The sequence below is a fragment of the Chanos chanos genome, chromosome 8 (genome assembly GCF_902362185.1).
Source record: "Chanos chanos chromosome 8, fChaCha1.1, whole genome shotgun sequence".
NCBI classification, from domain to species: Eukaryota; Metazoa; Chordata; class Actinopteri; order Gonorynchiformes; family Chanidae; genus Chanos; species Chanos chanos.
Genome location: NC_044502.1, coordinates 20251018 through 20276633, shown reverse-complemented (window position 1 = coordinate 20276633; position 25616 = coordinate 20251018). Strand labels below are relative to the sequence as shown.

The following is a 25616-nucleotide window of genomic DNA, read 5'->3' as shown; positions in this document are numbered from 1 at the left end:
AATGGGAGCACCCCCTTGCTCCCACACCACCAACCAAGACAAATTCTCCCTCTTTCTGTCTCATGTGGCCAATCTCTATTTAAATCCTAAACAGCCTCTGAGCTCTACAGGAACCATTCTCAAGTTGAGCTTCAAAATCAATCATGCTCTCTGTGTCTCTAGTGCTGCTCTTGGCAGCCACATCCTGTGAGTTTCTTTGCTCTAATAACAGAAATTGCAGCTGCAGTATCTTGTAGTCCATTTTACTGACAGTTTAGAGTATTTGACTGAGTGTCTCATGTCTTTGTAAGAACTACTGAATCTCCTCCAGGTGTCCACTCTTATGAGCTGATTCAGCCTGACTTTCAGACTGTTCGTCCAGGGCAGCAAATGACCATCAACTGCAAGGTATCATATTCAGTTACTAGTGAAGGAACAGCTTGGATTAGACAACCAGCAGGAAAAGCTCTGGAGTTTATTGGACATATCAACAGTGATGGGAGCTCAAACTACAAAGAGTCTCTGAAAAACAAGTTCAGCATCTCAAGAGACACCGGCAGTAAAACAATAACATTACAAGGGAATAATCTACAGACTGAAGACACAGTGTACCGTCACAGTTGGACTTAGAAATGGGGAGTAGTGGGACAGGTATACAACTATGAAGTTATTGTTGTTGGTGAACCAGAGCAGCCTGGTGGAAACTAACATTATCCCAGATCACAACAAACCTGGGCTGCTCTGGTCTGTCCAGTACAAGTATGTAGTGAATCCAGAAATGTGATTATGTGTGCTGTGTTGTAGTGACCTAGGGTGGCATGGTGATGGAGAACACCTTGCAGACTCCTTGCAGGAGCCCCCACAGACACCCCACCCCAACCAAAAGCTTACCTGAGGTCTATTTGTAGTGCTAAGGCTCAGACTGTTTGGTGTTCAATTACTGTACAAGTGTTTTCATATGTGTGTTTGGGTGTTGCCAAATTCAGCTATGTTTTACATTTCTGATAGAAGTGTTTTCCGAATGACTGCAAGAGGTTCATTCATGAACAATGTGTCTCATGTAAGAAACAGTGTGTAGTGTTTTGCAAACAGTGTGTTACAGAATTGCAAACAGACTTCAAGGCAGAAAATGTGTTTGTAGTTTTGATGCCTTTGTTTAAGACATGGTTGCAAAATTTAAGGTTTTGGTGCTTTTGTCTAGGCATTCACTTCCAGTGTGTAAGCAATCGCCAAAAACTGTAATTCGGGACAGTTAATTCATGTTCTCAACTTCAGATTGCCTGTCATCTCTGACATAAGGCGCTCCGTTTTCACTCTTCAGTGACCTGTTTATTTGTAAATACAAATCACGTCTCATTGTACATGTGTATGATTATGTATTCCTTGTATCTGTGGAAGGTGCAGCTATGTAATTTTTGGAATGCACATTTTTATATATCATGTTGACAAAATACCTACTGTGTAATTCTTTACAGTTATCTACAGGCCTGTTTGACAGTAATGGAGTTTTTGTACTGGATGTCCTCTGATTTGTATCACTGTGACTCTCCAGCACAGTAATACACAGCTGTGTCCTCAGTCTGCAGGCTTTGTCCTCGCAGAGATACTGTACTGCTGGAGGGATCTCTGGAGACCTGAAATTTGTTCTTCAGTTTGTCGCTGTAATATGTGTTACCATCACCACATATTCCTCCAACCCATTCCATTGCTTTTCCTGCAGGCTGTCGTATCCAGTATGTACAGTAGTCACTATCAGTCAGTGAATATCCAGAGACCTTACAGGACAAAGTCATGGACTGACCAGGCATCATAACCATAGAACCAGGCTGGTTCAGCTCAATACAGTAGTCTCCTGTCAAAGCACAAACACAGTCAAATATAAATAATTTAATTCACATTCCCTCAGCACTTTTAAAATACAGGTGAATTCACTGGTACTCACTGTTTACAGCTGCCAGCAGCAGTAGCAGGGAGGAGGAGAACATGGACTAAGAGGAGATAGATATGTTTGGAGCTGGTCTTTCTCTGTTCACATAGACTCAGACATGTTCGGATCAGTGTCTCTCATCCACTTAACCACTTAGGGTCACGTGGCTTTAAAGATCCTGATGAAGTTCAAGCTGAATTAACTAAAAAAATACTTGCTCATTTTTCAAATTCTGAAAGATGCTGCCATATCTCGTATCAATGCTAATTTTTCATGATCTTTTTTGCATATTTCTCCACACTCCATAGTCATTATTTGTGTGTTAAGACAAAAACAGTCACAGACAACTGACTAATCTCTGATTTTGAATGTTTAATTTAATTTTTTATGGGCTACAGTGGCACTGTACTGTTCCCCACAACCTGTAACATTAAATGAAATATCATATCTCTTCTATGGGCACTTTGAGTGTTTTGACTGACAGGAGCTTACAAATTAGATCAACAATTCATCCCATCTGAGAACCATATGACAACGGCAGAAAAATTGATTTCTTTGTTTAAATATAATACATTTTGACTATCAACAGCTGACCACTAGAGAAAGCATTTTCTTATGATTTTTTCAGGAATGAGGGATCTGGGGAGACATACAAGACAAGGCATGTGTGAGTAAGTCTGTAAATCTCTGTAAGATATGGGGTAATAAATGGGTAATAAATATACAGGAGGGCACATCACTGACTGGCTGATTTTCTTACATTGCAAATAATTTCTTTTCTGTATGCGGATATCAGATATTGAGCACTAGTTCAAGTTTAAGTTAAAGTTTAACTTGAGCACTTTTCATAATTAAAATTTGTCTCAAAGCAGCTTTACAGAGATCAAAGCGGCAAGTACATAGAATAAAGAAGTTTACAGTACAGGGGAATCAAGAGTACCCAGATTCAATGGCCCATTACATGTTTTATAATATATTATGTATTATTTTTACAGTATAAAAGATTTATAATATAGAACATTCTCATAGTTTTAGATTGTATGATACATTGATTAATTGATAACTTATTGATATGAAAACTAGCTGGTTATCTTAACAAAAAAAGTTTTATACTGTTCAGTGGTTAGCAGTTCTAAAACAGGGATGACCTGGGTGTACAGGACAATCTAATCTTGGTTCTACAGTCAGGTTGGTTCAGCACCACATGCTTAGGATAGGAGCTTGTAGGAGGTACAGACAAGGAGTCAGGAATACATAGGGGCCCAAAAAATTTTGTGAATATATTAGGGTTGTGCTATTCCCACCTTTCTAAAGAACCTGACTTATTTTACCTGATGTAACTTACCTGACCTCACTCACTCATTATCTAAGCCACTTATCCTGATTAGGGTCTGCCTATCCCAGCGCTCATAGGGTGAAAGGCGGGGAAACACCCTGGACAGGTTGCCAGTCCATCACAGGGCAGACACACACACACACACATTCATACCTAGGAGCAATTGTCTCCAATTCACCTAACCTGCATGTCTTTGGACTGTGGGAGGAAACCCACGCAGACACGGGGAGAACATGCAAACTCCACACAGAAAGGACCCTGGCCACCTGGCCGGCAATCGAACCCAAGACCTTCTTGCTGTGAGGCGACAGCGCTACCCACTGCACCACCGTGCCACCCTTACCTGACCTCAACTAGCTAATTAGAGTCTCAGCTCTCCCAATGGGTGGTGCTACATTGAAGCTACATTGCATAATCCATCTACTATGACCACAGAACCAGGAACACAGTCTGTGTTGAAGTTTAGTCACTGGGTCTGGTCTTCAGCTCTTGAATTTGAGGAGGATTTGAATCTGTGTGATTGCTGATGACTTATTAGTACATAGAGCAGAGTTCAGGTCTGGAATGACATACAGATGACTTACTGACCTATAAATATCTGAAGATTACTTGTCAACATTCTGCAGTATGTGCTCGACAGAACTGATAAGATAACAGAAAAGAAAAGTCTGTTTAAGTTTAATGAGTCACTTACATGGTGACTGTAAGAGATAATACTTTTGTTGTTTGTTGGAAATATATAAAAAAATGTGTCTCTAGTTTCTATATTTATGCTTGTGGTTGAACTCTGAAAACACAGTTTAGGAAAAATATTGGACATGTTAATATATGATACTATGAAGTGATGCAGTTCATTTAATTTCTGATAAGCCACACTTTCAGTGGATCAAGCCGAGGCCTCTTACTGTAAACCAATGGCATGGGGAGATATTTAAGGTTATACCAATGGAACAACTGAGTGCAGTCTTGAAGTGAATTGTAAGTTCCTTTGATAGGCTGTGACAACCCTTTCTGGATTATATCCCACTCAGTACTTCAGACATCATACAAAAAAGGCATCACACCCTAGTCTGGAGTCCTCCTGGTGGTCCCCAGAGTGGACAAGACTGCAAAAGACTGTTTCCTTTTGTTTTTATTTTGCTCTCATGTTTTCCTGTCCGTTCTGTCCCTCATTCCAGAATATCTTCTCTGTCTGCACTGACCCATGATATGATATGTTAAGGTGGTGCTGTCTGCTGTCACCTCTACGTTAGTTTTATTATTTCGCTTTATGCTGATTGTCTTGATCTTAGGAAAATCCAACAAATATTGGGGGAAAAAGCGTCTCTGGTTTCAATGTTTACCTCTGTGGTTGCACTCTGAGATCAAAGTTTCTGGGGAAAAAAAAAAAAACTGCAAATGTTAAACAACAAGCGCTTCTCATTTAATTTCTGATATATCAAAAATTGTTTCTTCTTTCTGTCTGTCTGTCTTTCTTTCTTTCCCTCTCTCTGGGGGGAATATAATAACTATAGATATGAGTATGTGTTGGCTTATGGTTATGCAGCACTACAGACACAGAGAACATGATTGGTTCTGAAGGTCAACCTGAGAATGTCTCCTGTAGAGCTCAGAGGCTGTTTAGGATTTAAATAGAGATTGGCCACGTGAGACGGGGGGGGGGGGGGGGGGGGGGGGGGGGGGGATAATTTGCATAGAGGAGTATCATTATGTAAAGATTTTTTGCCAATTTCTTCCTCATATTTTCTCATTATAAAAAAAACAAAAAAAACAAAAAAAAAAAACAAACAAAAAAAAAACAAGGAAAAACTCACAGAATCAATTTACTGTTGCAGCTGACAGTGTCAGGGGAAACAGGGGACTCAGTTGCAGACTCACTGAAATTAATGAGATGTTTATTTTGCCAGGCAAAAGTCTTTCAATACACTTGACCGAAATCGGAATCCAAAAAACAAGCAGGGGTCATACCATAGAGCAGTCAGAGGCAGGTGAACAATCCAAAACGGAAGGCAAAGGCAAATTCCAGAGACAGGCAAAAGATTCAAAACCAGGTGCAGGGCAAGGCAGGCAGGCAGAAGAGGCAAAATCCAACAGGCAAACAAAGTCAAAAAACAGGCAGAGGTCAAGAACAGAAGACAATCAGGATAACAAAAGGCTAGCACAACACACTGGGGGAAAGTGGTACGAACTGACAAACAAAGGGTAGAACAGGCAGGGTTTAAATAGACAGACTAATTACAACTTCAACGAGACACAGGTGAGCACAATGACAATAAGTGAGGGGCGGGGCCAGGGCACATGGAAAACCAAAATAAACAAAAGCACATGACAAAACCAAAAACAAATGACAGCTAACTCCAACATGACCAGCAGGGGCACAACAGGGAAAATAGTTCATGCAGGAACCCTGACAGACAGATTTAACCCAAATGGAGGTCACAGATCCTAAATAAAGTTTTGATGGGGTTTTATTGAGAAAAGTGGGAAAGTGACAGGCAGATGAGAACACACAGAAATTGCAGCAGAAGAGAAAATTTATGACAGGTGACTGGGTCAGGACGTGTTGCTGATGAGTAGCCGGGAATGACAGATGAGAGGAAGGCAAGGAAAGTAGGCATGTGGCAGGTGAGAGGCAGGAAACAGCTGAACAGGTGGCAGAGGGAGATAACCTGTTTAGCGAAAGAAGAGTATTAACAAACTGAAATAATCAGACTTATTCTAATACATAAACAAATGATAACTCTACCGAGCGAATGGAGGCAACGAACTGACGGTGAGTGGTGGGAGAACTGGGGTGTAAATGCAGCAGCGGTGATGAATAGATGAGAAGCAGGTGTGCTGCTAATCGGGATCCGGAAACGCCACACCTACACACAAACACACATGCAGTTACACAGCAGGGGGAGCACAGTAGACACAAGAGTGAGGGAAACACTTAGAAACACAAGGGAAAACGAAACCAAGAGCACAGCCGAAGCCGTAACATTTACAGTATCATCTGAATTATGTAAAGCCTTGAATTTGTGACCTTTTATTTTGTAGGGGTTGTCAGGCCCGTAGACCATATTACCCATGGTTCCCTGCTTGGCCGCATGGGTGGTCTGAACCCCTCTCAGATTTCACTGTGGTGGTGTTGGATGCGGCAGTGGGGCCGGATACCGGACGCAGTGGTGACACAGTTTTCACCGTGGAACCGCGGAGGATTCCAAATTCTCTCTCTCAAGCTCTTCAATTCCCCAACTCCCTAGCAGCGGCTCGCTAGCAGCGGGTGTCTCTAGCGGGTGTTCTTCCCTGCATACAGAGACTCCGTTACTCCTTGGTATTTGATCTCTTGGGCGAGTGATCCTACCTGGAGAAAGAGACACTGTTTCTCTGCCGAAGAAAAGAACAAAGTAACAACGAAGTGAGATATTTGTACGACCAAAGTTTTAATGTACTTTCTCTCGCGCAGTTGCGACTTTAACTTCAACCGGCTAATTACACTGTAACGCACACAGTATTCGACGGAAGAAAAGGCGACCGGATCCCTTTTTATTTCTTATACGTCGACAAACTAAATCAAGAACCCTTCAAGATCATCGGACAAGCAACGGAGCCCCGAAGATCTTCAAGTGACAAGGAAAGGAACTTCTCCCTGGACCTGCAAATCGCACTGCTCATCAGGCCACCAAAGATGCATCTTCAGTCGCCACGCAACGAGCTATTCAAAGTAAGGCTGGCATCTGGGCATACTTTAGTATTAAGATTATATGCAGTTAACGTGAAGGAAGTGTTGTTATTTGAATTCTTTTATGATTTAAATGTATACACTGTGTTTCATGTACAATGCGGTTTTTAGCCGTTTGTTATTTTCTTTGGTTACAACTTATGAAGGATCGATCTAGCATGCGTTCTCTCTCTCTCTCTGACTCCCTTTTCCTGATTGCACACCTCCAACATTGGGATTGCAGTGTGATTTAAGGGTTGGGTAGAGTTGTTGAGTTTAGGGCCTATTTACTTGAGACTAGCTCTCAAGATTCTTTGGTCTCTCACACACATGCGCTTCTCGTTGCCCATCCCCACTCTAGTTGGTGCCTAGCACACACGCGTGCGCACTATATCCTCATACCACACATACCTCTTTCCTGTGTGCCTGCGCACAGCCTCTCTCCCTCGCACCTCCTCCTCTTTTCTGTGCGCCTGCACACAGTCTCTCTCCCTCGCTCCTCCTCCTCTTTTCTGTGTGCCTGCGCACAGCATCTCCCCTCTCTCCTCCCTCTCTCATTCAGTCCTGCACTGAATGCTTGTACATAGACTCATCACCATTTTGTTACCATTTACGCTTTGATCATTCTATTTGCTTCTGATTATTGATTGTACCATATCTGTATTAGTTTTCCAAATGGTATTGATTATGTTAATAAATAGTATCTTTGAAATAAACTGTTGTCCTGTCTGTTTCTGCCACAGTATTTATTGAATGCCAACCTCTGCCATCAAAGTACTCCCAATTACCTTCATCAACCTGGTTGTTCATGAGTGTTATGGATTTAGAAGTGTAATTGAAGTACATTAGTACTGCAATACTCTCTAAGACTGTAGCACAGTGTTACAGCTAGCTTATCCTATTAATCTTAGTGTTTAATTAGCAAAGTATTGAACACCCAAATTAATGGTTAATAAATTATATGAGATTGATTTTATGAGACTGATTTATTAATCCTATCACACCTACATCTTTTGGTGTCCCGGTGTTAGGATTGCAATTGTACCTACAATTTCCAGGTACTTCAATGCAAAAAAGTGAGAGAATGTCAGACTGTGAGTACTCCAGACACTGCCAACCTGTGGTTAGTCCTCTCTCTCTCTCTCTCTCTCTCTCTCTCTCTCATACACGCACACACAATCACATACACACAAAAGCACGCACACACACACACACACACACACACACACATATACCACTATGCAACTACTACAAGCAGTAACAGAGAAACAGGGTACATTGTTTATGCTGAGCTGGTGTGAGCTGATTTAGAACTTTTCCGATGCCTGAAGGAACATCCTCACTTTCAGACTACAGCTGATTAAATAGTGAATATGATTAAGAACAGATTTGCACTGATCTATGGGTCTCAACAAACATCAATAAACAGGATATGCCAAACCACAGAATCAATGAAAACATCAGCAGCTTGTCTAGTTTTATTTGGTTGATAATATATGCTCCCTTGTGGATAAGAGAGGGTACTGTGGGTAGAGTGAAATTTTGTCCTGATTTGCCATTCCTACTTCAACCATTCAGCTTTAGTGGAATGTGCTGGATTGTTAGTTTTCTCATGAAAGCATGTGGTTTTCACATTATTTACTCACAAGCTCATGTGCAAAACTGAGACCTACGTTTTATTTCTGCACTTTTGGAGAGCACAGCCCAAGCAGGTCTGCTGTCTTTTTGTACAGGTCGGCTGTCTTTGTCTCTCACTATGACTTTACAGTACAGTAATACACAGCCGTGTCAGGAAATGCAGATGAAGGGAACAAGGAGAGCAGAGCAAAGATGTAGTAGGATAACTTGTGTGTGTGTCTGTGTGTAAATGCGTGTGGACAGTGTTTCCTGACTCCCTTTGGATTTTGCACAGCACTGCCTCCCTTTCTCTCATTGCGAGTCTCTAATACACAGCTGTGTCCTCAGTCTTCAGACTGTTCATCTGTAGATAGAGCTGATTCTCACTGTCATCCCTGGAGATGGTGAACCTTCCCTCAACAGCACTGGAGTAAGATTTGCTGCTACTGTCACCTGTAATTGTTGACACCCATTCCAGTCCTTTTCCAGGAGCCTGTCTGACCCAAACCATCCAGTGGCTACTGAAGTCAAGCCCAGAGGCTGTACAGGCCAGTTTATGAGATCCACCAGGTTTAATGATCACTGGTGCAGACTCAGTCAGTGACTGACCCAAAACATCTGTAAACAAAGAGAATATAATAAATTAAATAAAAACAAATTTAAGAACACCATGTGAAGCTGGAAAATATTTAAATTCATACAATCAAAAAGAAAGTAAATGTTTAGAAATGTCTTACATTTTTTCAACATCAACATGATGATCAAAACCAAAATATCTCTTGACTCCATAGCTGAGCTGATTGGAGCTGTTTCTGAAAATACTGTACACACAGACAGAGATGAAAAGAGACATGAGATTATAAAGGACTGAAGTGGAGTACTTGCATAGTCCATCCAATACGGTCTTAATTATCAGATCAGAGTCTGGAATCTTTGAAGATTTCTCATTTTTCAAGGTTGCATCATTAAAATTCTGTCTGTTACATTCATTTTACAGTTTTTCATAAATGTTTACACATGTTTTCTCAATCTTCAGCTCATTTTCTCAAAATTAAACACAAAACCAGAAAACCACAAAAAAAGAAAAAAAAGAAAAACTATACAATTTTTTAGCAAAAGCAAACATTGCATTCAAAACTGTTTTATCCCTTTCCAAAATATGTTTTTTTTGCATCAAAATGTCACACACCATCATATGAAGAGATCTGCCTACCAACAACACTTTGATGTGCTCAACAAAAAACACTACTTCAGATATCTCATCAATAGGTTTCTGCCTTTTACATTTTCAGTGTTACACTGTAGCTAGATGTGAAAGATTGTCACAGTAATGTACATCTACTCTCTCTCTCTCTCTCTCTCTCTCTCACACACACACACACATACACACACAAATGCAATACAGTAACAAAAACATTTTTTATTTTTTTTCCAAAATGCAGTGTTTTGGAACACTTTCTATGTAACCAGAAAAAAACACTCAATAAGAGAGTTTTCTGTAAAAATAAATAAATAAGCAAATAAAATGATAAAAGTGGCTCATTTCTTTTTCAAAACTCTAAAACACAAAAAGACAAAAACAAAAGTAAGAAAAAAATGAGTTTTCCACCATGGCCTGGTCGTCTCTCAGTTCTGCACTGGTTACAGTAAGCTAAAATAATTTCTGTTTTTTTAAATATGAAATGACATTACTGTAACATTGGCTGATAGTCACTGAGCTTCATAGGCCTACTGATCCATCAGGCTGCAGTATTACAGTATATATACATAAAGAGCGGTAGCATAGTGTAGATAATAGATAACTTACCATGATAGCTGCTACCGTGTAGCGGCTCAGTTTGGGCTAAACTCTCTGTCCAGCCTCTCTCATACCCAATCCAAGGTTGAGCACATAGTCAAACAATGCGGCCATGATCTCATTTGAGACAACTGCCCTTCCCTATCCTTCCTTATCCTTCCTCATCCTCGTCTTCCTCTTCCTCTCACTCCTTGACCTCATCTATGGCCTTTTCATAGTGCTAAAGCTCTATTTTCTCAGTGAAAAATTAAGCAACTAGTGTTTACACCTGTGAGGAGTGGGTGTTCCCAATTGGTATATAAAGCTGGGCATTTTGATTGGCATTGCTTTCCAAAGGAACACAAGAGATTTTGATTTTGAATGTTATGCCAAATGCCAAATGCAGAGAGCTGTGTGTAGGGTTTTGCAAAAAGTGTGATTTAGATTTGAAAACTGAGTTTCAGGTTTCAGTGATTGCATTTCCAGTTTTAGTGTGTAAACAACTGTGAAAAACAGTGAGGTGTGAGCTCTGAGAATTCGACAGGTAAGGAGGGATATTCAAACTTGGCAGTGCGTGCCTGCTAGACTCCGTCCCTTAAAAATATAGTCTATCCACCTAATTCTCCATCTAATTAGCTATTCTCCAAACGGATTACAAATACACAAATCTCATCGTGGAGCAACTCCAGAGATTTATTGACGATTGCTTTTCGCAGTGCGTCATGGAACACACTTGCCTGTACTCGCCATTAATAAAAAACTTGATATCCTTGGTTTGTTGCATCAAGAAATAAAAGAGCTGCGCGAGTTCACCCACCACCAGGTTGAGACGCTCAAAAAACACAATTCAGAACTCCAAACTATGATGAAAACCCTCACAAACCAGATGAACTTTGTCTTGAAAGAGAATAAGTCTATGAAAGAAACCATCCTGGATTTACAAACTAGAAGTATGCGAGACAATCTGATATTCTCCGGAATTCCAGAAAGTATACCAGATAACCCAGAAGCCCTCATTAAAGGTTTTATGCGGCGCGAAAATTCCACCGGAGACTGTGAACAACACAACTTTTCACTGCGCACGCACAAACAAAGGTCCCTGTGCTATAATCGTAAAATTCAAACACTTTCAGCAAAATGAACTGGTGAAACACAAAGGGAAGGAACTGAGGGGCACCAAATTTGGCCTCAACGACCAATTCCATTGGGAAATAAATGAGCGCAGCAAAATGCCATGGCCAATTCTTAAAAAGCACAGGGAACAGGGCAAGCGGACTTCCGTTGTTGTAGACAAACTGTACATCGATGGACATCTATTTTTTGTAACACCACACCCTGGCTTTTCTGAGACCCCATTAAAACCAACAATGCCGGCGGCTAGCAACTAACCCTCCTACTGCTGTGTAACTAACTCCACTGTCTTGACAACCTCAACACCAACACTCACACCCTCTACCTTACTTACTTATTCACTCACTCTTTCACACACACACTACCTACACACATCTATATACATATATTTCTTTCTCCCTCTCTATGTTCTACTCTGTCTCATTGTTATCTGTTTGTTTTTGTCTTTGTCTTTCTCTTTGTATTTCTCTGTGTCTGTGCATACATCTTTGTTTAGAAAATTGGGAGAGAAGGGAAACTGGGAGAAAATGGGGATATGCAATTAACTGGGATGACACTGCATTATGATGTAAGCAGGATGATTATGGTGAAGTCCCTTCTCTATGATGTTACTCATTTTACTGTCAATGGATCGTTATTACTGCAGGTATCTCATTTTTTCCAATTGTGGTATTGCAAACTAACACCAGCCCACTACAAATTTCACAATCATATCTACTCTTCCTATTATATATCTCTAACACACACAATACTACATAACACTCAGCTTTAAAACTGACTTCAGTCCTTATAAAATATGTCGCTCAAATTCATAACCTGGAATACCCGTGGGATTTCCTCACAGGCGAAGAAAGTTAAAATTTTCAACCACCTAATCAAATTACAGGCTGACATATGCTTACTACAAGAAACCCACACAACAGCAGCTGAATCTCAGAAGTTAAAAACCCCACATTTCAATCAAGTATTCTTGTCAACCTATAACTCAAAGAGAAGAGGCGTATCAATTTTAATAAACAAAGGAATACCATTAATTCATAAAACCACCATTACTGATAGTGAAGGGCGATATGTCATCATCAACGCTTCCATTAACAGCAACACTATCACCATAGCAAACATATACGGCCCCAATACTGACGATCCCACTTTCTTCCATACATTTTTCTCTTCACTGAATAAAACCCCAAATTCAACAATAATAATTGGAGGTGACTTCAACACTGTCATCAACACCAACCTAGACAGGTCTAGCATATCAGGTAATTCTAGAAATTGGCACTCCACCGAAACACTAAAGCAGTATATGAATGATTTCGGCCTCGGTGACAGTTGGTGATTAAAAAACCCATCAACCAGAGAATACACGTACTTCTCACTGGTTCACCAGTCATTCTCTCGCATAGATTTTTTTCTTACCAGTACTTCAATTATATCTGATATTTCAGACTTTCACACCCACCCCATCATAATTAACGACCATCCCCCTGTATCCTTCAATCTAAACACTAAACAATTTAAACAACCCTCACCCAGATGGCATTTCAATATATCGCTGCTTAAAGATTTTACATTAAATTATAAACCTCAGATCATGAACCAAATTTGACAGACATCCACTCCTTTCTCAGTAGTACTGACCTTCCTCAGCTTAACATGGAAACAGCAAATGAACTAGACGCACCATTAACATTGGAAGAATTCTATAACACCCTCAACCAGATACCAAATAATAAAGCACCAGGGCCTGACTGTTTCCCTGCTGAGTTCTTCAAGCACACAATCTCCCCACTTTTCTTTAGAATGACTGTTGATATTAAACAAAACTCAAAAATCCCACCACATATGAACACAGCACTCCTCTCAGTACTACTGAAGCCTGACAAAGACCCAACCCTATGTTCTAGCTACCGCCCCCTATCACTCATCAATACCGATCTCAAAATTATCAGTAAAGCACTAGCCATCAGAATTGAAAGAGTAACCCCATCACTTATCCACTCATACCAAACCGGATTTATCAAAGGAAGAGGTTCATCAAATAACATGCGCAGATTATTCAATTTAATCAATATATCCCAAAAAAGTAAAAAAAAAACAATACTTGTTTCGTTAGATGCGGAAAAGGCATTTGATAAAGTAAACCGGACATTTCTATTCAAAACACTTCAGAAGTTTGGATTCGGGGAATTGTTCATTCAATTGATAAAAACACTGTATAATTCACTGATCCACAGTTTCTACTAACGGACTAACATTACAGAGTTTCATGCTACAAAGAGGGACCAGGCAAAGATGTCCACTCTCACCATCACTTTTTGCCCTGTTCATTGAACCTCTAGCTGCTGCAGTACGCCAAAATAACAACACCAAAGGAATCCAAACCCCCAACACACACCACAAACTCAGCCTTTACGCAGACGACATACTGCTTTGCCTCAAAGACCCATCAAACTCCCTGCAAGAAGCCATAAAGCTTATCAAATAAATTCTACTGGAAAAATAAACCACCCCGGATTAAACTAGCAACTTTACAGAAACACTAATCTCAAGGAGGACTGGAAGCACCAAACTTCTACTATTATTACCTGGCTAATCAACTACAGTATATCTCAAACTGGATTCATCCCAACCAAGAGAATAACCCATGGATTGAAATAGAACAGTCAGAATGCAATGAAATTTCAATCTCCGACTTGCCATTCCTTAGCACTTTCATAAAACACCACGATTGCTTCAAAAACACTGTGATCTCAACAACCCTGACAGCTTGGTGGAAAATTAATAAAATCTCTAAATTCACAATGTCACCATGTAAATACACCCCAATATGGCACAACCCTGACTTTTCACTCAACAAATCACCACTCCACTTCACCACTTGGAAACAAAGAGGTATCACACAGCTTCAACACATCTTTCAGAATAACACCTTCATCACTTTCCAGGAACTGGTGCAAAAGTATAATATTGGGAAAGAGCAAATACTTTCAGTACTTACAAATAAAATCCAAAATTAATATAATTAACAACAACCTACATCCACCCCCACTAGTGGAAGAAATGGAAAAAATAAACAATACTAAGAAAACTATCTCCAAATTATACAAACTAATATCATCCACAGACCAAACAATATTCCTCCTCATCCAAGACTGGGAAAAAGACCTATCACTCTCTACCAATGTAGACTTCTGGACTCTAATCTTTAGAAACACTTTCACAATGACAAACAATACTAATCTTCAACTAATACAATATAAAGTAATCCACAGAACACATATCACCCAGCACAAGATGGGATTCCTAGATTCAGACATATGCTCACATTACACAATAAACACCTGTCAGAGAACCAAGACTATGGCAGGATGCAAGTGTGCAACACAGGGTTTTATTAAAACAAAAGGCAGAGGTTAACAAGGAACTGGAAAGTTCGACAAGGTCTGTCTCAACGTTAACTGGATTAGTCTCACGAGTCAGTTCAAATGGGGTTCGTCTTACAATGGAAACAGGCAAAGGTATGTGGCCCTTAACCAGGAGTAGACTTCGCAATGAGTGTGCAAAACTAAGGGGTTTAAATAAGAAGGAAACTTAATGAAATTAAACAGCAAACAGGTGAAGGTGGTGAGTGGTGATCAGACCGGTGATCAGTAGACCGCCAACACTGAACGCTGAGTGGCTGAAGCAGACAAGGGGGGAGGCGTGGTTGTTACAACACCCCAGACAATTATTTCCACTCTACATGGTTGTGCCCACCAACTTACCACTTTTGGAAACAAGTTACTGACAGAATATTCCTTTTTATGAGCTGTAACATCCCACTCTCTCCATCCCTCTGTCTGCTTGGTGATACCTCTGTGATCAGCCCACTAATCCAAAATCCCCAAACCCATACTCATTTCCCTAGCAATCGCTAAGAAAACTGTCCTCTTAAACTGGAAAACAAGAAACACAATAAACATCACACAATGGTTAAACTTTCTCATAGACCACATATCCATGGAAAGAATTTCATTCCAACACTAAAACTTATACTTTCAAAAAATCTGGGCCCCTTTCATAAATTCATTGAATTTGCCTGTAATTGCACTGTAATTTTACTGTAATTATTTTTGAGTTTAGCGTAACATATTGTATTGATTACTGTACTGCAATTCTATTTTTCTTTGTGTTTTCTTGTTGTTGTAAAAACCTGCAATGGCGAAAAAAATAAGCGCTATGTTTTTTTTTTGTCTTTTTATTTTTTTTTTTTTTCTGAAGCCTTTCTTTTTTGTGTTTATTGAAATGAGAGTAGATGTACTGTACTGGAACAATCTTTCACAGGAGTCTGTATAAGAAAATTAAAAAGGTCTACAAAATACTAAAGGCAGAAATGTTTTGTATAAAGTACATCAGTTTGTTGTTGCTGCTTTCAAAGAGTAATTCAAATGGTGCAAGTGTGTATCATTTTGTCTCAAAAATGCCATTTTGAAAAAGGATTGTTAGGTTTTGATTGCAGAGTTTCATTTTGACATAGAAGTGAGATGTTTGTCTCCAAGTGTTGTGTCTCATTCGCTTATAGAGTTTTGAAACAATGAGCGAAATTCCGTAACAAATGTGTAAGCAATCATAAAAAACTGTAATATGAAAATTCCTTAAAATAACAGGAGGGGGCGCCTGACTCCTTTGTATTATGCCAAGAGTACTTGGTGAGGTCTGATATGAAAACTAAGCAGTTTCCCCCAGTTAATTTTCAACACTTGTAACACTTGTAACAATCAGCTATCCAAATATCGATTTCTACCAACAACTACACAGGTTAAAACTGATTCTCCTGAAGATATGATCGTCGTTTCTTTTTAATTGTGGCAAATTCAGATCGGAAAATAAAACAAATATACAACACAGATACCGTTGTCTAATTATATTGTCAATAACCCACACTCAAACACAAACATAATCCAACAAACAGCAAAAAATATAATCCACAACCGAGCCAGGAAGAATAAAAAAAGAAAAATCTCACCGGTTTGGCCGACTGGGGATCAGATGACAGTACTCTGTGCTCAGACCTGAATCTTGGTGAGCTTGGCTTCAAGAAAACCCTCACAAATCACAAATGGCAATTTAAGTTGTTCCACTTTCATTTAATTCAAGTGCACTTTTCTGTCTCGGCGTTCAGGTCCTCTGCAGACCCCCTCATGTTTTTTTTTTTTTTTTTTTTTGTTTCGCCTCCGTCCTCTCTCCTGCCACACCCGCGTTTCCTTTTAAAAACATTTGAAAAGTTTGCAACAGCTTTGACAGCCAGCTGATTCACACAAACAATGCAAATGAAAATGAAATGGAAGACCGGAATATATTACAACAACCATAGGGCAATGCATGTAGAGGATGGGATGTTATATTGTATGGATTACCTTTACAGTCGTCAGTCATTATATACTGTTAACCTCGAATTAAAAGAAATCCTAAAACCCATGTGGCGCTACACACCAAACATGGTTCTTGTGTGTTTCCTGCTTCTGTTGGCAGCCATAAAAAATAGGTTTTTGCTTTAGTGAAACAAATTACTGATGTCTTTCTGTGGTATTCCTTTGGGTGTCCAGTGCTGTTTGTTTGTTTTTGAATGTCTGTATTTATGTGTTTGTTTGTTTGTTTGTACAGTTTGTTTTTCAAATGGTCAGAGATAAAGAAATGGCATGATATTTATGCCCTACAAGCTGGCGGAGCACAAGGCTATGAAATGGTAAAATTTGGTAAATGTTGGTAAATGTTTCAGGTGTTATAGTTACATATGCAGTCCCTCTCTGGTTATGGCATTATTACAGTGGTGAATGAAACAGTATAATCTCAAACTCTTAAAATGGACACTATCAGAACACAGTCTTTTACCGAGAGGTGAAATATACCAAAAGGCTAAAAATTAAACCACTTCTATTACTTTTTTTTTTTTTTTGAACTACAGCTTACAACTATGCTTTCCATCTTTTCATCTGTTTGTACAGCTATATGTTGGTTCATTTTTTTTACAAATACAAGAGAACTCATTCAAGAAAAAAATACTGGTCAAATTGCTGTCATTTTAACTGTCACTGTCACATTTCAGCCTCTAGAGGGGAACCATATAATGCATTTACCCTTTATAATCACACACTGGATTTGTTCATCTATATAAACCATTCTACCCTTTACTGTATAATCACACACACACACACACACACACACACACACACACACAGCTAATGAGTATGAGTACAGTGATTATGATTTTTCTTCTTCTTCTTCATTTCATTGTTGAAGTTATTGTTGAAACGGATGTGAAAAACATCGCTGCATTTTGATAATTTATTTTTGAATAAGAGCGAAAGTAATTAAAGATTTAAAACTCTGATCACCATGTTTCTCACTATATCTATTTAGTTATCTAGAGGGTGGACCATGCGAAGTTCTACTCCACTTCTACTCCACTTCAGCCCTAATCACATATCTCTTTTCATCTCTGTCAAGTTTGATTCAGTTTTGTTGTAAGAACCTGAATACTTACAAATTTCATATGGTATTTTTAAGAGTAAATTTTTTGCTCATTTGACTGTTGTATTTTCTTTGTTTTCAGATGTAGTAGGACAGACACTGACTGAGCCTGAACCAGTGATCATTGAACCAGGAGAATCTCATAAACTGACCTGTATGGCCTGAAAAGGACTGCATGCATAAGCACAGCCATTCTCCAATCTACTATTCGAAGTGTGTTGAGGGAAAATTCACCATCTCCAGAGATGACTCCAGCAATAAGTTGTATTCACGGGAGCCTACAGCTGTACCGCTGTACACACAGTGCATACCATGAGCAGGGAATGACATGGTGACCACCTCTCAGTGTTTACTGATATTCATAGATCATGTGCAAGTCCACTTCATATTTCTCCTCTGGCTAAATGCTCAATTTGGCTATGTGATGTCTGGTCTGTTATCACCACTACCATAGAAACAGCTATAAAGGAGGTGCCTGTACTATGAAGTGAGGTAACTGGCTTACCCAGGTAACTTCTGGTTAAGTTAACTCAGAGTAAGTAGTAAACCTGCTAATAGAGGAGACCTGTGACTTCACTCTCTTACCAAAACAAAGCCATAGGGCACTTCTATTAGGACAGACTCCAAACTCTGATCTCAAATTCCAAACTTGACAGACTCCAAACTCTGATCACAATGCATATCATTGTATCTATTTAGGTCTCTAGAGGGTGGACTATTATACTCCACTTCAGTCCTTTATAACCACACTTTGCTTTTAATCTCAAGAGTCATTTTGTTTTTGATTCTCATGTTCAAGTTTGAACAATATAAGAGATCTCTAAACATTTAATTCCATCTTGACAAGTGAACAAAGAAGCAGCTGCAGCGGATGCCCCCCCTCCCCTTTTTTTTTAATTCGTTATCTCTTAACTTTATTGTGCATTGTCTCTAGTCTCTGTGGAATAACTTAACCACTGGACCCTGTGCAGGGATTACTTTCCCAGCCGGCATTTCAAGGTTTACTCAATGTTGATTCAACGCCATGGACAAAGGTTGAATCACCTCTGAATTTTGTTTCAATTTTGAAAATCGAACCAACGTTGATATCGCGATGTTGTTTCAATGTCTTCCTTGTCAATATTGCAAAAGGGGCGGGGCCAACGACCACTCTCCGACACTACAATATTATAACCTAGTTTACAATTGGATCAACAAGACAATACTGTCTGAATCAGGAATTTACTGTACATATCATATGTTTTCAATGCAATTGTTATATGTAATGCAACTTGCTGTGCATAACTTGCAATACTACTATCCCTATACTATAAACACAAAAATAAACAAATCTTAATAAGTCAGTGGTAAAGCTTGAATGTGATCAAATGAGACTCCCTGGATAAAAGATATTATGGCACTTTCCTGAATAAATATGAGGGAAAGCAGCTGTTACAATTTTCTTTTGCTTGTTGTTGAAGACGTTATATCGATTCAACGTACAGGTCTTTCAACGTCGAAATTTCAACGTTGACTGATAAGTATTGTGTTAACATTTTTACAACCTTTAGCATTAAACGTTGTTTCAACTTTTTTTCAACATTGAAACAACAACTGACATTATTGCAACCACATTTCAACGTTGAAGGTCGGTCACATGCCAGACGGGGTACTTCTGCCGCCTAAACAATTGAACTGCCTCCTTTGTAGTGTACTACCTCTATTTTTTGCTTTATTCTGTTGTCTGATGTATTTGGGTATTGGTGTGTAACGTTCGATGTATTTGGGTATTGGTGTGTGAATGCTTTCCAGTACTGCCATTCAAAACTACCTTGTGCTTTAGTCCTGTTCCAAAAAGCAAATAAATAAATAAATAAAATTATAAAAGGATAATGAATATGATGATGATGATGATGATGATGATGAGACAGCTTTGAATTGTGAGAAAATAATCACAGACTCTAAACTCTGATCACAATGCTTGTAACTGTATCTGTTTAAACCTCTAGGGGGTGGACTATGCAAAGTTATACTCCACTTCAGTCCTTTATAATCTCATGTCTCTTTTCATCTCTGTCTGTTTATACAGCATTTACAGGAGCAGCTCCAATCAGCTCAGCTATGGAGTCAAGAGATATTTTGTTTTTGACCCTCATGTTGATGTTTGAACAATGTAAGGCATCTAAAAACATCAAATTTCATTTTGTTGTATGAATATTCATGTTGTTTAAGTTGAATTTTAATGTTGTTAAGTTTTTATTAACTTAATTTCTGTATTCTCTTTGTTTACAGATGTAATGGGTCAGACACTGACTGAGTCTGAAGCAGTGACCATTAAACCTGGTGGATCTCATAAACTGACCTGTACAGCTTCTGGGTTTAACTTTGGTAGCTATAGCATGCACTGGGTCAGACAGGCTCCTGGAAAAGGACTGGAATGGGTGTCATATATCAACTCTGGCAGTAGTAGTAAATATTACTCCAGTGCTGTTGAGGGGAGATTCACCATCTCCAGAGACAACAGTAAGAATCAGCTCTATCTACAGATGAACAGTCTGAAGACTGAAGACACAGCTGTGTATTACTGTGCCAGAGACTCACAGTGAGAGAAAGAGAGGTAGTGCTGTACAAAAACCTGATGCAGCCATTAGTTTGAGTGTAAGTGTAAAAAAGAACAAAAGAAAGGAATTATCCACCAAAAAAAAACAAAAACAAAAACAAACAAAAAAAAAATGCAGTAGAAACATGTTAAATTAGTGTCACGCTGAAGGTAGAATGAAGAAAAAATAACTACCAATCAAAGGAGTATTTACAGTAAACACAGTCCAGTTCGTAATGGGAACTTGATGTTTCTTTTTTCACAAAGTGTAATGATAATTTAATTACAATTATTAATTGCATGTGTCTGATTAAAATTAAACATTCAGAAATGCTTAAAACTCATGTCTTTTAGCCTTTTTTTATAATCTCTATTTTCTCCATCTTTACTGTCACTTCTGTGCTTCCTTTCACAAAAGACATGACACAGTCACAAATTAATTATTACATTAAAAACAACAGGTTAAAAACCAAAGTTACCAGGTTATTTATCATCACATTTTTCAAGCGTGAGAGCTCAGATATAGGCAACGAATGTATTCACACAAACATACATACAAATATTTATATTTGTGTGTGTTACATTGGGTTTTTCTTCAATAAATGAATAAATAAATCATTTAAATTAAACATATAACACTTCATACTAAAAAATATTCAAATAACTGTTAACCAGCAGAGCTCATTTTGAACTCTTCCCATACTGAGTGACTAATATTCAGTCAATACATTTTTCCCATAACAAATCACTGTCCTCATTTTCATCCTGACAATCTGACTAAGCAAATTTTGTCCAGAACACCAAGAGCCACATCCAGTCCTCATTTTCATACAGTCTCTCTAAAACTCAGAAGTTTTAACACTGCTGTAGTTTGACATTTCTCAGTAATAATAGATGTTCTGCAATATGGAGTGTTCCTTGCTTTCATTTCAAGTGAGGAATATATTAAATATTTCTGAGATATAAAAATTTCAATGACTTCATATTAATCCTCTCTTTTCTCCAGGTGTTTGTGGCCTCATCTGAGTCAGTGGTGAAGAATCCTGGACAGTCTGTGACTCTGTCCTGTGCTGTGTCTGGATTCTCTATGAGCAGCTACTACATGCACTGGATCCGTCAGAAACCAGGGAAAGGACTGGAGTGGATTGGAGCTATTGACAGTGGGACTGGCACAGTCTTTGCCCAGTCTCTCCAGGGTCAGTTCTCCATCACCAAAGGCACCAGCAAAAACAAACTGCATTTAGAGGTGAAAAGCCTGAAAACTGAAGACGCAGCTGCTTATTACTATGCCAGAGACTCAGTGCTGAACAAAAAAATAAGACAATAAAACAAATGTCTTGGATTAGCCGTGATCCCTCTCTGACCTGAGTGCTGTGTAAGTAACTGATTTTAACTATGACTAATTGTTGGGATCTACCAGTAGGTGGTACCTGTAGGTAGAGCTGGTAACAGTTCATCATCTGAGACCATTTTATTGCTACTAGTCTTTATGTTGCTTCACCAGTTGGTTATGTGCTGTTGTGTTTGTCAATAATCAGTGTAAACAGGTGGCCACTGTCTATAGTGCTTATTTCCTTTCCTGTGGTCTCCTATCAAACCAATGGAGCAGTGATGAATTATGACTCACTCAGAGACTCATGTCATGTTCAGAGCTGGTAACATTTTGTCTCTGTTCATTAACTGCTGATGTTTCCTCTGTCTTATATTGTTTTTGAGTGTTAATGATTTACATATTACAGTTCATTTCCTGGTAGGGCATTCCACTCCACAGACACAGAGATAATATCTTACAAATGCCAGAAAGGGCTTGTAAACATTCCTGAAATATATGTAAACATCCATGATGTCACATGACACACGCAAAAAAACAGTTAAACAAACAACTATCATCTGACAATTATTTGGTTACCATGAAAAAGTACCATTGAACACAGTCCACCAACATACATAGTCAAAGGGTTGTTGTGATGTCAGTAGCAAGTGAATAATTTAAAATGATTTTGTGAACTGTTTTGTGAACTTAGAATTTCCATTATGTCATGGAGTTGTATGAGTGAGGACATTTTTCTCTTCAAGCACTTTTTACACCAGTAAAACTGCAGTTCTCAAAGCTCTATTTCTGACATCACTGTATACTTTTGACTGCCCATAATACCTTACATTTTCTGTCGACTAATTCATTCTACAAAACCCAATTTGACAGTATGTTTGATACTGCAAACTAGCATAAGCTTATAAATAAAACTGAAAAAAGAATAGGCCTATTAGGAACATTTTACAGTTTTTTTATGATTGCTTACACACTTGTTGTGGAATTTCGTTCATTGTGTCAAAACTCTACACACAAGCGAATGAGACACAGCACTTGGAGACAAACATCTCATTTCTGTGTCAAAATGAAATTGTGCAATCAAAACCTAACAATCCTTTTTCAAAATGGCATTTTTGAGACAAAATGACACACACTTGCACCATTTGAATTACTCTTTGAAAGCAGCAATAACATACTGATGTACTTTATACAAAACTCTTCTGTCTTTAGTATTTCGTATACCTTTTTAATTTTCTTATACAGGCTCCTGTGAAAGATTGTTCCAGTACATTACATCTACTCTCATTTCAATGAACACAAAAAAGAAAGGCTTCAGAAAACAAAAACAAACAAACAAAAGAAAAACATAGCGCTTATTTTTTTCGCCATTGTAGGTTTTTACAACAACAAGAAAACACAAAGAAATAGAATCGCAGTACAGTAATCAATACAATATGTCATGCTAAACTCAAAAATAATTACAGTAAAATTACAGTGCAATGGTAAACAAAAATTAGTATTGTAAGGAATTGTAAGGGATGAGGTGGATGGTTTATGGATCCCACCCTCTGTCAGGGTCTGGCCACATCACCTCGTTCACATCACAAGCAATGTCATCCCTGGCTGGGCAACAGGGAAAATATTGCCATGTGTGCCATATCCAACCCTGGACTGACCCCACCGCAATGTTTCCACATGCCTCTTCCACTGCTTGCAGAAGAGGCAGGCAGGCATGTGATTGGTGGTCATACACTTTCCAATGCCCAGCCGAAAAAGAATTTCTCAGTAGGACTGAGAAATGGGGAGTAAGGGGGCAAGTATACAACTGTGAAGTTATTGTTGTTGGTGAACCAGTCTTGGACCAGAGCAGCCTGGTGGAAACTAACATTATCCCAGATCACAACAAACCTGGGCTGCTCTGGTCTGTCCAGTACAAGTATGTAGTACATCCAGAAATGTGATTATGTGTGCTGTGTTATAGCGACCTAGGGTGGCATGGTGATGGAGAACACCTTGCAATCTCCTTGCAGGAGCCCCAACTGACACCCCACCCCCACCAAAAGCTTACCTAAGATCTATTTGTAGTGTTAAGGCTCAGACTGATTGGTGTTCAATTACTGTACAAGTGTTTTCATGTGTGTGTTTGGGTGTTGCCAATTTCAGCTATGTTTTGCATTTCTGATAGAAGTGTTTTCCGAATGACTGCAAGAGGTTCATTCATGAACAATGTGTCTAATGTAAGAACAGTGTGTGGTGTTTTGCAAACAGTGTGTTACAGAATTGCAAACAGACTTCAAAGCAGAAAATGTGTTTGTAGTTTTGGTGCCTTTGTTTAAGACATGGTTGCAAAAGATAAGGTTTTGGTGCTTTTCTCTAGGCATTCACTTCCAGTGTGTAAGCGATCGGCAAAAACTGATCACAGATGTGATCAGTGGGATTAAACGGCTGAATGCTCCTATCACCTAAACTAATGTAATAGATTGGAAGCTGTGTTATCATTTAAGCTGGCCTCTAAAAGCCCTCTCTCTTTCTCTCTCTCTCTCTCTCTCTCTCTCTCTCTCTCTCTCTCTCTCTCTCGCTTTCTCCTCTCTCCCCTCTCTCCTTTCTACATTAGCTGTTATGATTATTCTATTTAAAGCAGATGTATGAGGGTGGAGTACTTACAGTACACCTAATGTATATTTGTTTTAACCAATAAATTTTTGGGTTCAGAGAACAAGAGAAGAAACTAAAATAATCTAAAATAAATGCGCTTCCACCTTCCAAAGCTTTTAGATTTAAGCCACTGGTCATCAATAGACTTCAAAGTATCAAAGTATTATTCAACATTATTCACATTCACAATATTCTAACTTAAAAAAAACCCAAAAACCCTACAATGGCACAAAACACACGATATGTCTCCACATTGGCCCTCATAAACAGTGGGTGACACCTTTCTCTCATTTTCCTAATTCACAGATATTGACCGTCAGGGGTCCTACTAATTGCCACACTACACCACACTGCACCACACTGCACCACACTACACCACACTACACCACACTATACCACACTACACCACACTATACCACACTATACCACACTACACCACACTATACCACACTGTACCACACTACACCACACTATACCAAACTGTACCACACTACACCACACTATACCACACTATACCACACTACACCACACTGTACCACACTGTACCACACTACACCACACTATACCACACTACACCGCACTGTACCACACTACACCACACTATACAACACTACACCACACTGTACCACACTGAACCACACTACACCACAGTTCTGCTGTCTGCAGTGTGGTACAGTGTGGTGTAGTGTGGTACAGTGTGGTATAGTGTGGTGTAGTGTGGTTGTGTGGGTCATTCATTCAGTCTTCAAGTTGTGTGAAGGCCTTGAGAATCTCATTAACTGACCTGTACAATCTCTGGATTCACATTCAGTGGCCTTTACTTAGCCTGAATCAAACAGCCTCCTGGGAAAGGTCTGGAAAAGACTGCATTGATAGGAACAGCTGAATGTTGCTATGCCACCTATAGTAACACATTCAACAACACCTATTCCCCACCTGTTAAAGGAAGACTTTCCATATCAAGAGATGACTTTAGCAGTAAGCCGTAAGTACACATGAACGATGTGAAAACTAGCAGCAGGGTCACAGAGACAGCGTAGAGTCACAAAACCTACAACCTACATATACCTGAAACAAAGCAGCTT

At 39.1% G+C, this 25616-nt stretch overlaps 2 gene segments (V, D, J or C); one reads left to right on the top strand and one right to left on the bottom strand.

Annotated features, from left to right (window-relative positions):
• The first annotated feature begins 143 nt into the window (after nucleotides 1-143).
• On the top strand, nucleotides 144-21891 carry LOC115819423 (immunoglobulin heavy variable 3-21-like). The segment is given in 3 exon segments: nucleotides 144-186; nucleotides 20258-20553; nucleotides 21571-21891. Coding segments are annotated over 3 exon segments (660 nt in total).
• Nucleotides 1515-1964, bottom strand: LOC115818676 (Ig heavy chain V region 914-like). The segment is given in 2 exon segments: nucleotides 1515-1831; nucleotides 1922-1964. Coding segments are annotated over 2 exon segments (360 nt in total).
• Nucleotides 21892-25616: the final 3725 nt, after the last annotated feature.